Raw genomic sequence first — 16,992 nt, 5'->3', positions numbered from 1 at the left:
GTTAAACATCTTTATTTCCAATAAAGGGATGACTAAAGAAAAAGAACCATTTATGCATGGTTTCACTTTTATTCCATATGTATTTTCTTATTTTAATTTCTTTAAATATTTATTTTATAATAAGATGTGCATGTGTTGCTATTTCCTTAAGCTTAGGAGGTTGTTTAGAGGGGGAATTTACTTATATATATGGTTATAACCGACTTTATAAAATCATACAAGTATGAAATAACAAAATTTGTTTCCTTCTCTCCCTTTTTGTCTCTCTTTCTATTGCTTCTTCTTTTTATATAAATACTAATCAAGACAAGCTATTGTTGCCCTTAACATTGAACTCTTAAAGTTCACCTAAATGCTTAAAAGAAATCCCAGCAGTATCCTTTTCAATTCAACATACAACAATCATCGTTTTGGTTTCTCGTCTATCAAGTATAATATAAACTTAATATGTACTTTAATATTTGATACTATCATGTTTTGTATTTGTTATCTTATTCACTTTTTAATACTTTGCATGTTAAATGATTAATCTTGATTTATGTTATATAACACTTGGTAAAACAAATGCTTGGCACTTTCATAGCACATACTATATGGTATAACCGACACCTAAGCTATGAAAGGAACTTGATTTGTTGTTAATATAAGTTATAATCATGAATACTTGACGAGATTTACAAGTATTAACATTAATTGAATAAAATGACTAATATAATCATGTTAACAATCTATAATCTTATTGGAACCTCCTATGTGTGTGGTTTTCAATAGAATAATAAGAGTTTATATTATACTTGTTTGACATACCATTAGTGAAATCTCTAACCTTGACATTTATTATTATCATTATTTAATCCTTACATTAATATTCCATCTTAAAGTTCTCATCATCTTCTTCTTCTTCTCCTTCTTTTTCTTTATTATTGTTATTGATATTACTACTAATATTGTTGTTGTTGTTGTTGTTGTTGTTGCTGTTGTTGCTGTTGTTGTTGCTGTTGCTGTTGTTGTTAATATTATTATTATTGTTATATTATTGTCATCTATAATTTATACAATTAACATCCTTGTGGTTCGACCTCGGTCTTACCGGATTATTTATTACTTTGACACTCCAAGACTTGGGAAAAGACATAAATCTTTTGGTCGTGTCAAGTTTCTAGCGCCGTTGCCGGGGAGGTAAATTCTTGTATAAATTATAGTATTTATTTTATTTTATTTTCTCTTTTCACTTTTCTTGTATATAAATTTGTTTCTTTTGTTTTGTTTCTCCTTATTTTGTTTTCTTCCTTCTTCTTTTGTTTTCTTCTTTCTTTTGTTCTATTCTCACACGTGCATGAGATTGTGGTCACGTATATCAAGTGGTAGACTTTCTAGGGTATCCTCATCATTTTCAGAAAATATGGCCGAAGAAGATAATCAATCACTTCATAATGAGAATAATTGATTAGTACTTAAAAGAGCATTTTTATCATGGTTTTATATCATCATTTTGCACTTAAAGTATCAATAACTCCTTAACTAAAGCATGTTTTATAATAATATATTTAATAATATAAGATACATTTAATTTATGGTAAATGTTCATTTTAAATGCAGGCCTATCATATAAATAAAAGGATTGATTGATGAATTTAAGAACTGAAATTGAAAGGATAAAGAGATGGCCAAACTTAGAAAAGAGATGGTGATGCAATCCAAACCAGAACACTATTTGGTAATTAGGTCATATCTGGAGCTATAGATCTCAGATTTAGGTATACTTTATATGAATGGAAAGGTAAGGCATAGGCTTACAACTTTCATATGGAGCCCAAAATCTAAAAAGGCCATTTTCAAGTACAAATTGATGCAACAACAAAGAAGCCTGAATCTGTCCTCCAGCCCAAGCACTGTTCAGTATTTTGGCCATACTAGAGTTCTAGAAGTCCAAATAAGCTAAATATTTTACACAAGAAATTTAAGATAATTTCCTACAACTTTTATGTTTTCAAGTGGCTCCAATTTTGACGTTATCAATGACGTTTTGGGTCGACAAGAGAAGATAAGGATTGTCACCAAGTCAAGAGTTGGTCACCCACTCATCAATTAGTCATCAAATCAATAGTTCCCAATTTTGGCCTATAAAAGGAGGTATTTTCCATGCATTTAGGCATCTTGGTTTCCAGATCAAGATCATGCTCTTGCTTTCTCTCTTTGTATTTTTTTATAATGTTTATGCTTTGCTTTTATTAATATCAAGTTTATGCCTTTCATTTCCTTTCATTTACTTAGTTAACTTTTATCTTATTTTATTTATTTATTTTTCTCTCTTTCATAATGTTTAGCTAAGTTTATTATGTCAAGGTAAAAATGTTATACTAATGGTGTAAAAATAAGTATAATGTAAACTCAATATGAACTTTAATGTTTAATATTAACATGTTTTGTATATGTTATTTTGTTCACTCTTTAATGCTTTGCTTGTTAAATGACTAATCTTGATTTAAGTTGTATAACATTTGATACAACAAATGTTTGGCACTTTCATAGCCCATGTTCTATGGTATAACCGACACTTGAGCTAGGAAAGGAACTTGATTTGTTGTTAATATAAGTTATAATCATGAATGCTTGATGAAATTTACAAGTATTAGCATTAATTGAATAAGATGACTAATGTAATCATGTTAACAATCTATAATCTGATTGGAACCTCCTTTGTGTGTGGTTTCCAATTGAATAATAAGAGGTTACAATATACTTGTTTGACATACCATTAGTAGATCCTCTAACCTTGATATTGTTTGTTATCATTATTTAATCCTTACGTTAATTTTCTATCTCAAAGTTCTCATCAACCTTTCTTCTTCTTCTTCTTCTTCTTCTTTATTATTATTATTATTATTATTATTATTATTATTATTATTATTATTATTATTATTATTATTAGTATTAGTATTACTACTACTACTACTAGTAGTAGTAGTAGTAGTAGTAGTAGTAGTAGTATTACTACTACTATTATTATTGTTGTTGTTGTTGTTGTTGTTGTTGTTGTTTTTTAGAATTGTTGTTCATAATTTGTATAATTAACCTCCTTGTGGTTCGACCCCGATCTTGCTGGATTATTTATTACTTCAACACTCTTGCACTTGGGAGAAGACATCAATCTTTTGGTTGAGTCAAGTTTTTAGCGCCATTGTCAGGGAGGTAAGTTCTTGTATAAATTATAATATTTATTTTATTTTCACTTTTCACTTTTCTTATATATAACTTTGTTTCTTTTTTGTTGTTTTTTCTTCTTTTATTTTCTTCTTTCTTTTATTCTATTCCTACACGTGCATGAGAGTGTGGTCACGTGCATCAAGTGGTAGACTTTGTCGGGTATCCTCATCATTTTTAGAAAATATGGCCGGAGAAGATAATCAATCACTTCATAATGAGAATAAGGAGAATAATCGTGCTAGAATACTTAGAGACCACATGAATCCCACAAGAACAAGTGCACCACCATGCATAATTTTTGCTCCCGATGCATCTCATTTTAATTTTAAGTCAGGTATTATTCAACTTTTACCTTCTTTTCATGGCTTAGAATTGGAAAATCCATACTTGCATTTAAGGGAATTTGAGGAGGTCTGCAACATATATAATAATTTAAATTGTAGCATGAACACCATTAGATTAAAGCTTTTTTCTTTTTCATTAAAAGATAAAGCTAAAACATGGCTACAAAATTTAAGACTAGGATCCATTCGTGCTTGCGATGAAATGCAACAACAGTTTTTGAAAAAGTTTTCCCATCTCACACGACAAACTCTTTCAAAAGACATATCACTAATTTCACTCAAAAATGAGGAGAAACATTTTACCAATGTTGGGATAGGTATCGAGACTTGCTTAGTACTTGCCCTCATCATGGTTTTGAAACATGAAGATTGGTTTCACATTTCTATGAAGGGTTAACACCTAGAGATAGGCAAATGGTTGAATTGATGTGCAATGGAACTTTTGAAGATAAAGACCCTGATGAAGCAATGGAGTACTTAGACTTGTTAGCTGAAAATGCTCAAAATTGGGACACCACGGGTACTTATGAGGCACCGAGTAAAACGCAACCTCATACATCTAGTGGAGGTATGTACAACCTTAGGGAAGATCATGACCTTCAAGCCAAGTTTGCATCTTTAGCTAGAAAAGTCGAGGCACTAGAATTGAAAAGGAGTGGTCAATTAAAATATGTTGAAAACATTGTGTGTTAAATATATGAAACAAATGAACACTCAACCAATAATTGTCCAACCTTACCTTCTTTTAAGGAATGTCTCCATGAATAAGCCCATGTTTTAAATAGTTTCCAAATGCCCAATCATAACCCATACTCACAAACATACAACCCTGGTTGGAGAAATCACCAAAATTTTAATTGGAAGAGTGATAATGCATAAACTTCACAACCATAGTTTCAAGTACACCATAATTTCCAAAATTATCATGGATATGCATCTCCTTATACCCCACCTCTTACAATAAATTTTGAGAAAACTTTGTATGCATTCATCAAAAAGCAAGAGATAATCAACACTCAACTTGCTCAAAGCATAACAGATTTTAAAGATACTCTTGCAAAATTCACATCTGGTCTTAATTTTCAAGAGAAAGGTAAGTTTCCATCTCAACCACAGCAAAATCCCAAGGGGCAATACAATGCAAATGCAAGTAGTAGTAGTAGTAATAGTAGTCGTGGTGGTGGTGGTGGTAGTGGTGGTGGTGGTAGTAGTGGTAATAGTAGTAGTAGTAGTAGTAGTAGTAGTAGTAGTATTGTTACTATTATTATTGTTGTTGTTGTTGTTACTATTGTTGTTGTTTAAAATTGTTGTTTAAAATTTGTACAATTAACCTTCCTATGGTTCGACTTCGGTCTTGACAGGTTATTCATTACTTCGACACTCCTACACTTGGGAGAAGACATCAATCTTTTGATCAAGTTAATAATCATGTTAAAACATTTAAAGACCATATGAATCCCACAAGAACATCTTTTTATGATGGCAAAGTAAAGGATATCTTTTTATGACTCTTGAGACGCATCTTAATAACCATTCGTAATAAGGTCTATCATAATACTTCTTGAAATATTCAGGTTTACAAATTCTTGTATTTTTATCACTTAATTCTGCTCATATACTCATTTAACATGTATTCTTAAATCTTAATTTACACACACACACTTTAACATATGATTCTGGGTTGCACATTGGATTATTACATCATTTATGTTCCTTTGTTAAAGGTAGCAACTACGAAAAAAAGGATAGTATCTTATTTAAAAAGAAAAAAGAAAAAAAACAAACTAAAAAATAAGAGAAAAAAATGATAATAATAAAAATATAGATAAGTTTGGTTTCATAACCTCCCTAACCTAAGCAATTAAGCCTGAAGAGGTGTTTTAACACCTAATACCCTAAATTCAACTGACTTGGGAGCTATTGGTCCAATGCTTGTTACATGGGTTGAGGAGAAAAGCTTAAGAGAATTAAACATTGCACTATTTATGTATCAGTATCTGCGACCCGAGTTACTAAGCTCGTAAGGGTGTCTCAACACCTAATTATTATTAATCATAATTATTGATATTACTACCAATACTATTATTGTTGTTGTTGTTACCATTACTATTGTTGTTATATTATTTTCATCTATAATTTATGTAATTAACCTCATTGTGGTTCGACCCCGGTCTTGCCAGGTTATTTAGTACTTCTACACTCTTGCACTTGGAAGAAGATATAAATATTTTGATCGTGTCAATGGGTTATGTCAGGGTTTGAGCATGTGAGAGAGAGACAAACATATGCTACAAAAAAGGGGAAGAAAAACCTTCTTCCCTTGCCTTTGTATGTCAGGGAAAAAGAAGACACATAGTTCCATTCAAATGGCACTAGTTTGGAGTTTTTCTTCTTCTTTTTCTAAATGAATGGTGCATTAAACAACATCATTTTGAACAAAACATATTGTTTTATTTTAAAAAAATTATACCAAAATAATGATGGATGTAGTAAATGGTTGAAGATAGTGGTTCCCTTGTCTAATCTTCATCATAGTGGCTAGTGAAGGACATGGGTTATGTTAAGATTTAGGCAAGTAGGAGAGAGTGGGAGAGAGACAAACAAATGTAGCAAAGGAGAGGAAGAAAAACCTTTGTCCCCTACCTTTACATGTCAGGGAAGAATAAGACACATAATGCCATTCAAATGGCATCGTTTTGGAGTTTGTCTATTCTTTTTTTTTATAATGAACGGTGCATTAAATGATGTCTTTTTGAACAAAACATGTCATTTTATTTTAAAAAAATATAGCCAAAATGTGTCAATTTTCAAATCAATCCTAAATATTTGATTTGTTTAATCAAAACCTTAATTGCAATTTTGATTTTAAGAATTAGTTTAATTATGCCCTTGCCAAAATCAAATGTCAACCATAAAGTTGGTCATCTTTTTCACTTTAGTCCTTGATCTCAAATTTGTATAATTTGACCCTTAATTACTCAATAAACTTTCAATTTTTTCAATTTCACCCTTGAGTCAAATAATCTCGGTCCCTCAACTTATGTACCTATTTCAATTTGATCTTTGGTTTTGGATTTCTTCAATCAAGTCCCTAATTGTCCATCAAACTTTGATATTTATGCAATTAAGCTCCTAATTTGACCAAATCAATTCTTAAAAATTATAATCTAACCCCTGAACTTTAATTTCTTTCAATTAAAGCCTGAATTGACTTAAAAATCAACTTTTATTTCAATCAAACCCTCTATAAACTCAATTAATCTTTCAATAAAAACTAATTGAGCCTTTAAACATCTGATTTTTGGACTTTTCTTTATCAAAATGAATTTTTTTATCAATAGGGCCTTTATCAATCAAAAATACATTATCAAATTATAATCTTTGTATTTTTGAACTTCCTCAACTAATTTTTAACCATTTTATAAGTGCTCTAGCATCCTCTTCACACTGCTATTATTTTTTACTTTTCTTTAAAATATTTTTTTAAATTTTTGTGTATTTTCTCCTCTCTTTTTTTATAAGGACCTAAAAATAGATAACAATATTTGTTAGTTCTATTTTTGTAAGAAAATTAAGTATAAACACTATTAAACATGAAAGACCTTATAGACTGAAGATTAATTGAAACTAAAAAAAAAAAAGGTGAAGCAAAAATTTTAGAACAACCATATAAAGACGTGATGATGAGTGAAAACAATAACAACATTAAGAGAAACGATTTGGATAAGATAGGGAAAATAGGGTTTCATCTAAGAAAGGAAAAAAGAAAAGAACAGTGAAAAAATAAACGAGTATGAAAAAACAATATGTTAGTTTTTATGCAAAAAAGAGTAAGATTAAGAATGTTTATTTTTCTTACATGTCTATGATTTTACTTATGTATAAGAAGATATATTTTAGCACCAATAAAATCGATCCTTGTATTCCTAGTGTTTGTATTTTTTTTATTACAAAACTACAAGAATATTTTTCCTGACAAGGTTCCTAGTAGGTTACCACCTATTAAGAGAATTGAACATCAAATTGATTTTATACCTAGAGAAGTAATATCTAATTGATCAACCTATAAAAAAATCAAGGAGAAAAAAAACAAATTCAAAGGCAAATAAAAAGGCTAGTGCCAAAAAAGATACATAAGAGAAAGCATGAGTACATCTGTAATTCTAGTGTTGTTGGTACCAAAAAAGGATGGGACTTGAAAAATATGTGTTAATTGTCTTGCAATCAATAATATTATGGTAAGGAATAGATATTTAATTCTTGAACTTGATGATATGTTAGATAAATTATATGGATCTTATGTGTTTTCTAAAATTGATTTGAAAAGTAGGTATCATCAAATTATGATGAAAGAAAGAGATTAATGGATAACTGCTTTAAAAACAAAATATAGTTTATATGAGGGTGTAGTTATGCTTTTTGCACTAACTAATGCACCAGTACTTTCATGAGATTAATGAACCATATTTTGTGTAATTTTATAGTTAGATTTATTGTAGTTTATTTTGATTATATTCTAATTTATAGCAAAAATTTAGATGAGCATGTTAAGCATTTAAGGAATGTATTAGATGTCTTAATAGAAGAATGTTTATATGCTAATTTGGAAATGTATGACTTCTGCATAGAGAAAATTATTTTTCTTGGTAATATTATTAGTTTAAAAGGTATATAAATGGATGGGGCAGAGGTAAGCATAATCCAAGAACGACCTATACCTATGTCAATCATAGAGTTAAGAAGTTTTCATGGTTTAGCTAGTTCTTATGGGAGATTTGTTAAAGATTTCAGCATTCTAGTCGTACCTTTATCTGAAATTGTTAAAACGTCAGCAGGGATAAGGTAAAAAACAAGAGCATGGATTTAATTTATAAAGGAAAATTTGATTTTGACATCATTGTTATCATTATCTAAATTTACAAAAAAATTTAAGATTGAATGCAAGGATAAGTATTAGACCTTTTTTAATTCAAGAAAAATGACCCATAACTTCTTTTAGTGAATAACTCAATAGTACAGCATTGAGTGACCTTACTTATGATAAAAAAAAAAAATATATGTTTTGGTAAGAGCATTGGAGACTTAACAACATTACTTATGGCATAAGAAATTCATGATCCATTAAGATCATGAATCATTAAAACATTTGAAGGCCAGTGAAAAATGAATCATCACCATGCCAAGTGGGTTAAGTTCATATAAATATTTTCATATATGATAAAATACAAATGAGGCAAAAAAAAAAATAGAGTTTTTAATGCATTATCAGAAATGCATGTACTTATTTAAACTCTAAATACTAAATTATTATGATTTGAGCATGTTTATAAAGCATGTGAGAATTCAGCATTTGACAAATTTTATAGGTTTGGTAGTCATTTTTAAAAAGAAAAAAGATTGTGTGTGACTAATTATTTTATGTGTGAATTTCTTGTTTGTAAAGTTTATAGAGGTGGTTTAATGAGATACTTTAAAATTGTTAAGACTTCAGATGTTTTGTATGAGAATTTTTATTAGCCTCTATGAGAATTTTTATTAGCCTAAAATAAAAAGATATATGTAAAGAATTTATGATAGATGTATAACATAAGATAAGATAAGATAAGTTTAAAGCGCCTAATGGTTTGTATACTCATTTACCAATACCTAAGAAATCTTGGGTTGATATATCTACAGATTTTATTTTAGGTTTGCCTAACTTAAAAAATGGTAGGGTTCTACTTTTATGGTTATGGATAGGTTTTCTAAGATGACACATTTTATATCTTGTCATAAAATCAATAATGTAACTAACATAGCAACTCAATGCTTTTTTTTAGGGAGACAATTTGGCTTAATAAGGTTCATTTAAGCATTATTTGTTTATCATGATGTTAGATTTATTAGTTACTTTTGGAAGGTTTTGTATGGTAAACTGAGAACTACATTGTTCTTTTATATTATTTTTCATCCATATACATATGGTTAAATTGAAATGGTTAATAGGACTTTAACTACATTATTAAAAACTATCATTCAAATGAATTTAAAAAATCTTAAAGCTTGTCTATCGTTTGTTAAATTTGCATATAATAGAAGAATACTGATTATTCTTATTTTAAGATTATTTATGGCTTTAATCCTTGAAATTTTTTTAATCCAATTCTTACATGTTAATGAAATGGTTAGTTTTAATGGCAATAGAAAAACAATACTGAAGACTCTCTATGAGAGTGTATGGTGACAAATACAAAAAAAAAATGCATTCAAAGTTAATAAAGGCTAAAAAAGGATTACCTTTGAATCAAGTAATTAGGTTTGGGTATATATATGTAAATAGAGGCTTATTGAATATAAGAGATCCAAACTAATGTCGAGAGGAGATAGTTCATTCCAAATCCTTAAAAGAATTAATGACAATGCCTACGAAATATAAGTAAGTATAGTATTAGTGTTAGTTTTAATATTTCTAGTCTCTCTTTGTTAATATAATTGATGATTTAAGGTGGAATCATTTTAAAAAGAGAGGAGATGATGTAATTCAAAATACACCAAAAGATTTATTAAAAGTCCTAGTTGGGTCAATTACAAGATCAAGGAAAAAAAAGCTCAAATATTCATTCAATGGCAATATTCAAAATATTTTGGCCAAGATGAATTTTGAGGCTACAACTTCAACTAGTAATGATCAAACTATAGTCAACTTAATCTATATATAAAATAGACCTAATTCATCTACTTCTTTGGCTTAATTAATTTTGGCATCATGGGTTATCCATAAAAGAAGCATTCGGCAATTATATGGTTATATGTTTCCATGTGTTTTATGGATTTCAAATTATGAGAGGATTTCAAATTATGTGTAAAAATATAAGAGGCTGAGGAAGAATTATCTCTTTGTTTATTTTGGATCCCAAGAGCGATACCATATTCTATTCAGCCAAGGGTTCTTTTTTAACAAGGATTTCATTCAAAAATTGTTTCTTTTATTCATAATAGGCAACAACTTAACATTACTTTTTAGAATTATTATTTTTATTATTTTTCATGTTTTGAGTTTTGTTTAAGATACTTTATGGTTTATTTTAATTTGGGTTGATGTTAAATCCATTAAATCAACTAGGGCTTAGTTTTTCCAAGTATAAATACTATTATAAGACTTTTTTTAAGTTGGATAATAAATTATTGACACTTATCTTATATGTATTGTGATTAGTACTTAAAAGTGTATTTTTTATCAAGGTTTTATATCATCATTTTGCACTTGAAGTATCAATAACTACTTAACTAAAGCATGTTTTATAATAATATATCTAATAATATAAGATATCTTTAATTTATGGTAAATGTTTATTTTAAATGTAGGTCTATCACATAAATGAAAGGATTGATTGATGAATTTAAGAACTGAAATTCAAAGGACAAAGAGATGGTCAAACTTAGAAAAGAGATGTCGCTGCAATCCAAACCAAAACACTATTCAGTAATTGGATCATATCTGGAGCTATAGATCTTAGATTAGGTCTACTTTATATGAATGGAAATGTGAGATATAAGCATATAACTTTCATATGGAGCCCAAGACTTAAAAAAACCATTTTAAAGTTCAAATTGTAGCAACAACAAAGAAGTCTGAATCTGTCTTCCAGCCCGAGCACTGTTTAGTGTTTGGCCCATATCTGGAGTTCTCGAGATCCAAATGACCTGAATTTTGTACATGAGAAATCTGAGACATTTTCCTACAACTTTTATGTTTTCAAGTGGCTCCAATATTGACATTATCAATTATATTTTGGGCAGACAAGAGAAGATAAAGATTGTTACCAAGTCAAGAGTTGGTCACTCATTCATCAATTAGTCATCAAATCAATAGTGTCCAATTTTAGCCTATAAAAGGAGGCATTTGTAATGGATTTAAGCATCTTGGTCTCTAGATCAAGATCATGCTTTTGTTTTCTCTCTTTTTTTTATAATGTTTATGTTTTGTTTTCATTAATATCAAGTTTATACCTTTCATTTCCTTTCCTTTACTTAGTTAATTTTTATCTTATTTATGTTCTTATTTTGTTTATTTATTTTTCTTTCTTTTATTATGTTTAGCTAAGTTTATTATGTCAAGGTGAAAAGGTTACACTAATGGTGTAAGAATAAGTATAGTGTAAACTTAATATGGACTTTAATGTTTGATACTAACATGTTTTGTATTTGTTATCTTGTTCACTCTTTAATACTTTACTTGTTAAATGACTAATCTAAATTTATGTTGTATAATATTTGGTACAACAAATATTTGGTACTCTCATAGCCCATTCTATATGGTATAACCGACACTTGAGTTATGAAAGAAACTTGATTTGTTGTTAACATAAATTATAATCATGAATGTTTGATGAGATTTACAAGTATTAGCATTAATTTAATAAGATAACTAATGTGATCATGTTAACAATTTATAATCTGAATGGAATCTTCTTTGTGTGTGGTTTCTTATTGAATAATACTTGTTTGACATATCATTAGTGGATCCTCTAACCTTAACATCTATTGTTATCATTATTTAATCCTTATATTGTTCTTCCATCTCAAAGTTCTCATCAACTTCTTCTTCTTCTTCATTATTATTATTATTATTATTGTTGTTGTTGTTGTTATCTATAATTTATACAATTAACCTCCCTGTAGTTCGATCTCGATCTTGTCGAGTTATTTATTACTTCGACACTCCTACACTTGAGAGAAGACATCAATCTTTTAGTCGTGTCATATTGTGAGAGGATTCTTTTATTTTGGTTCTTAATTAAATTACTTTGATTTATCAAAGAATTAATCAAGTTTCATAGCATCTTCCATACTACTTATTCGTGTCTCTTCATTGACAATGGGTGGGGATTTGGTTTTTATAGTCTTGGTGCTTCGGTATATGTTATCATTGTGTTAAACTCAATCACAAGCTTAAATTTAACTTTATTGGGAATAGTTGATTTAACTATGAGTTTTGAAATCTTTATATCTATGAAGTTTGTATCAAATATGATTGAATTGAGAAAATAGGTTCATCCAAGTCAATTAAATTGATTATAAGCTAAATCAACACACACACATGCTAATCTAAAGTTTTATATTTGTAGATAGAACTTTATAAGCCATAACTAATGGTTAGACAAATGGATTAAGGTTGGATTTTGCTAAGTCAACCTCAAATTTAAAATATTCAAATTCATCACACTCCTTCACCTTCTACTCAGTCAAATTAGGTTGGGTGAAGGACTTTCTTCTTCTAGAAGATATCTACTAGGTATCTAATTTTATCTCTTTTTTTTTTTGTTTTCAAATCAATTTTATAAAAATAAAAAATAAGTTTAAAAAATAAACTACATTTCTAGCAATGAATCAAGAAAATCAAAAAATAAAGTCTAAACTACAAAATCTACATATATGGATATTTTATACACCATGAAGGACATAAGATGCTTGATGGATGGTTGTCATTGCCATCCTCGCCATAATTACAAAGATGAGGAAATACTTCAACCTCATAAAGGATTCTTTTTTATGCTTATATTGTCAGATGCGAGGTTTTGAACATATGACCTCTTATAAGTACAAAGAGTTCATTAATATTGGTTGATGTTAACCGAAAGTTATTATAATATTTTGTGGGAAGTTTCAAAAGACATGTGCATGTAAATGATTTGTTTGGTTTAGTTTTAGGTTTATTATTGAATCAAAATCATAAAAACCAAGTTTCATAAATCAATATATTTTGGTTCAACTTTTTAATTATCAATTATTTTTAGGGGAAATTTTTCAAAATTTAAACTATTTTTTTCAATTTTTAATTTTTTAAACAAATAAAGACTAGATTTTATTAGCATCATTTTCAAATCATACCAAATTAAAATTGAATTATCAAACCCAATTAAATGAACACATTGAAAAAGCCAACTGAATGATCTGAATTAAAATGGTTAGATTTGGTTTTTTAGTTTAAACTAAATACTATACACGCTTAGGTTGGACGAACCAATTATTTATATTATACTGCGTGTGGAATTTCAAGTATTTTTTTAACTCAAGAGAAGAATGTTTTGATATTATGAATGCAATTTCTTGCATTTAAAAAATTTTAATTAGAAATTGAAAAGTTGATAGTGTATTTAATGAAATAAAATAAAAATTATATGAAATAATGAATTATAAAAAATAGTGGTTAAAGACTAAAAGACGAAGCTAAACAATTAATGTATATAATCTAACTTTGTGATGCATAATATTTTTTATTTAATTATTTAACAATAAAAATAGATTTTTATTATAAATGTACAATTTAAGTTTTGTAGAAAAAAATTAATTGTTAGTATAAATCCTTAATGTATTTTTCTTTAAAAAAATATCTTCTTTTAACTATTTTTTATTGCATGAAAACTATAAACAAGTAAAATCAAGATAAAAAAAAATAACGGTCTGAAATAAAACTAAAAGGATATTTTTATAATAAAAACCTCTCTTTCTTATTAATATGTTTTTTTTTAACCAAATATTATTTTTAATTAGAAGCATTATTTTTTAAACAAAAGCTTATAATAATCCAAGGAGATTTTAATAAAATAAAATAATAAAGTAATGAAATGATAATTTTAACATGAATGTATGAAAAAATAAGATAACAATAATATTGAAAAATATTATATACAAAATTACAATAAAATTTTAAAAATAGATATTTCATATGCATTTATATACCTTATCCATAATAGCTCATAAATAACTACTTAGAAAGAATTGTTAACATCTAAATATCATTTAAATAAGTTTATTTAAAAATAATTTAATTAAAAAACATAAAAATAAATAAAAATAAAAGGACAAGCATGCATGGGTGGACATGCATGCCTAACCCGCACGAAACTGAGATATATTTAGGCCACAAAGTTCAAGCTCATATATCTAATTTTTATGTTTTATTTAGATGAAGTGGATGATATGTCATATATCTTATTTATTTTTTTGATAAAAAAAAATTAATGAACGACATATAATTTGTCTATCATCTTTTTTTATATAATTTGTCTATCATCTTTTCTTGTCACTAAAGATATCTTTCCTATTAAAAAATTGGATTTAAAATTTTTAAACTACAAAAACTTATATTTCAACGCTTTTTCAACTTAAAAATATGAAAAATAAAATCCTATAAACCTTTATAACCTGATTTTTAATAACAAAATTCATTTTAATCAATCTAAAAACTCAAGATTACATCAAATAAAAAAACCATTAGAGCTCAAATTTATTCTTTTGAAATCATTAAATATGAAAACCACCTTTATGAAGTCTTTGTCTTAAAAAAAATTCATAAATACTAAAAATTAAAGTTATTAGTGGGTAAAATCTGGTTACTTGAAAACTTTCTATTTCCTTTGAAAACTTTTGGTGAGTTTCTTTCTTTTTTTTCAAGATCTGGAGATTAAAACATAAAACAAATAAAATAATCATGTCGCTAAGCCCATGAAATAATTTCGACACCTAGGGCACGAGTAAACATGAAATCTGAAGAGAAAAACCTATGATAAAAACAAAAGAATTTTTTAAGGATAAATCAAAAGAATTTGCAGCTTGGGGGGGGGGGGGGGGCGCTACAGTGAAAGCCCGTTGATTTAATGTTAATAAAAGTGGTGGGTTATTAAGCACAGCAAGTTTCAAAGCCCAATTTTATGTGAATCCAAACAAGAGACCCAAATGTTTCATGGGCGTGTTTGACATCTAACGAGTGCAACTTTGGTTGGCGACGAGCAGATGCGTCGGTGTCTTCAATCTTCAGCTCTGAAGCAACTAACAAAATCACATTCATTCATTGAGTTGTAATAAGATGGATTCAATATGTGCACTGCAAGTAAGTTTAATTGAACTCTTGATTTTTATTTCTTCCTTGTGATAATCATAAATTACCTGTGAAATGGAAGCAGTGTTCTATTTATTCTGATCTGGGTCTTGATTGCTTTTTTTTTTTTCGCATTTTTTAAATGCATTCTTTTCTGAGTTTTGATTATTTTCCAAAGTAGAATTGTATTGATCATGAACTGTTGAGATGGATCGTGATTATTCTTGCACGAGGCTGTTTAATGATATTTCAGGATATGTATTTGAAGTTTGCGATTTGTGTTGCTCAGACATATTTTTACTTTGAGCGAGGTATACTAGAATCAATCAACTTGCAGCAAGTTACTTGCTTGAACCTTAAAAAAAGTTTGTCTTTCTGGCCAATCTTGATCTGAACTTCAATTAGGGGAGTGTGAGAGTGACAGTCATTATGAATTTGCTTTGATGGTAATGGAATAAAATTAGGTTTCTTTCAATCTCTCTGTGTTCTTTTCATATTTGCATACAATCTTGTCTGGATGCTGTGGTGATAGTTATAGTTTTTTTTGTAACAATGTATTATCAAATAGTAATTTGTATATGCGAGCATGAAGTTTGACATCGGAGAGATCAGAGGATGAACTTGAGGAATATGAGTCTTGAATTTTGTTTCAGTCTTTAATTTGTTAAAATATTGTTTGGCTTCTATAAAGAATAACAATGAGTTTTTCAGTGCATGGATGGATAGAGATAGTGGGAAGGCATCAATGACTTGATGATTCTGTTATTGGTATCATAATAAATTATCATGGCTGGGTTGGAGGAGCTAAAAAAGAAGCTTACACCATTGTTTGATTCTGAAAAAGGCTTCTCATCCGGTTCGACCTTGGACCCTAGTGATTCTTATGTGGTGAGTTTCCCATATAAAGAGAATTGAGTATTCTAGTTCAAGGACTTTTTGCTAAAATTCTTCTGGGTTTGCGAAGCTTTCAGATGGTGGAACCGTAAACTTACTAAGCAGATCATATGGAGTGTACAACATAAATGAGCTGGGATTGCAAAAATGCACTACTTCACCTGAAGATGAAACAGACCATAGCGAAAAGACATATCGATGTGCCTCTCGTGAAATGAGGATTTTTGGAGCAATAGGCAGTGGCGCTAGCAGTGTTGTTCAGAGAGCTCTCCATATTCCTATGCACAGAATTCTTGCCTTGAAGAAAATTAATATTTTTGAAAAGGTCAGGATTGTACTTCTTGCTCATAATTTATATTATTGTCTTGATGCAAGGAGTTGGATTATTGCTTCTTATGCTCTAGCTTTTGCTTGGATGGATGGCAGATGGGTTGGCATACTATTATTTGTTTTCAATTCACTTTAAAAATTTCAAGTTCTGCCAAATAATTCCCATTTGGTGAAAATGTATGCTTGACTATAGGGAAATTATTCTGTAGAGTGCTGCTGATATCATGCTTGAACATTTTCCAGCGAATTTTGTTATGCGATCAGAAGAATGCAGTTTCTACATGTTGATACTAAGAGGTGTCCCTTGACATGCACCATGCTTTGTTGGGAGAAGAGAAAGGAAAGAGTCTAAATAAA

General features: G+C 28.6%; 1 protein-coding gene across 4 annotated transcripts in view; it reads left to right on the top strand.

Moving 5' to 3' along the window:
- Window positions 1-15,171: 15,171 nt before the first annotated feature.
- The window catches only part of MKK3 (mitogen-activated protein kinase kinase 3), a 5,747-nt gene continuing 3,926 nt past the window's right edge, over window positions 15,172-16,992 (top strand). For 3 of the 4 annotated variants that reach the window (XM_011006828.1, XM_011006830.1, XM_011006831.1), the window contains exons 1-3: window positions 15,172-15,423; window positions 16,138-16,299; window positions 16,376-16,630. In XM_011006828.1, the coding sequence (XP_011005130.1) occupies window positions 16,198-16,299; window positions 16,376-16,630 (357 nt within the window). In that variant the 5' untranslated portion in view covers window positions 15,172-15,423; window positions 16,138-16,197. Of the gene's footprint in view, window positions 15,424-16,122; window positions 16,300-16,375; window positions 16,631-16,992 lie in introns of all 4 variants that reach the window. The other variant, XM_011006829.1, reaches the window with a different exon arrangement.

Source organism: Populus euphratica, unplaced genomic scaffold (assembly GCF_000495115.2).
Source record: "Populus euphratica unplaced genomic scaffold, PopEup_1.0 scaffold521.1, whole genome shotgun sequence".
In the NCBI taxonomy this organism is placed as follows: Eukaryota; Viridiplantae; Streptophyta; class Magnoliopsida; order Malpighiales; family Salicaceae; genus Populus; species Populus euphratica.
Note: the sequence above shows the minus strand (reverse complement) of the source record. Positions and strands in the feature narration are given on the sequence as shown.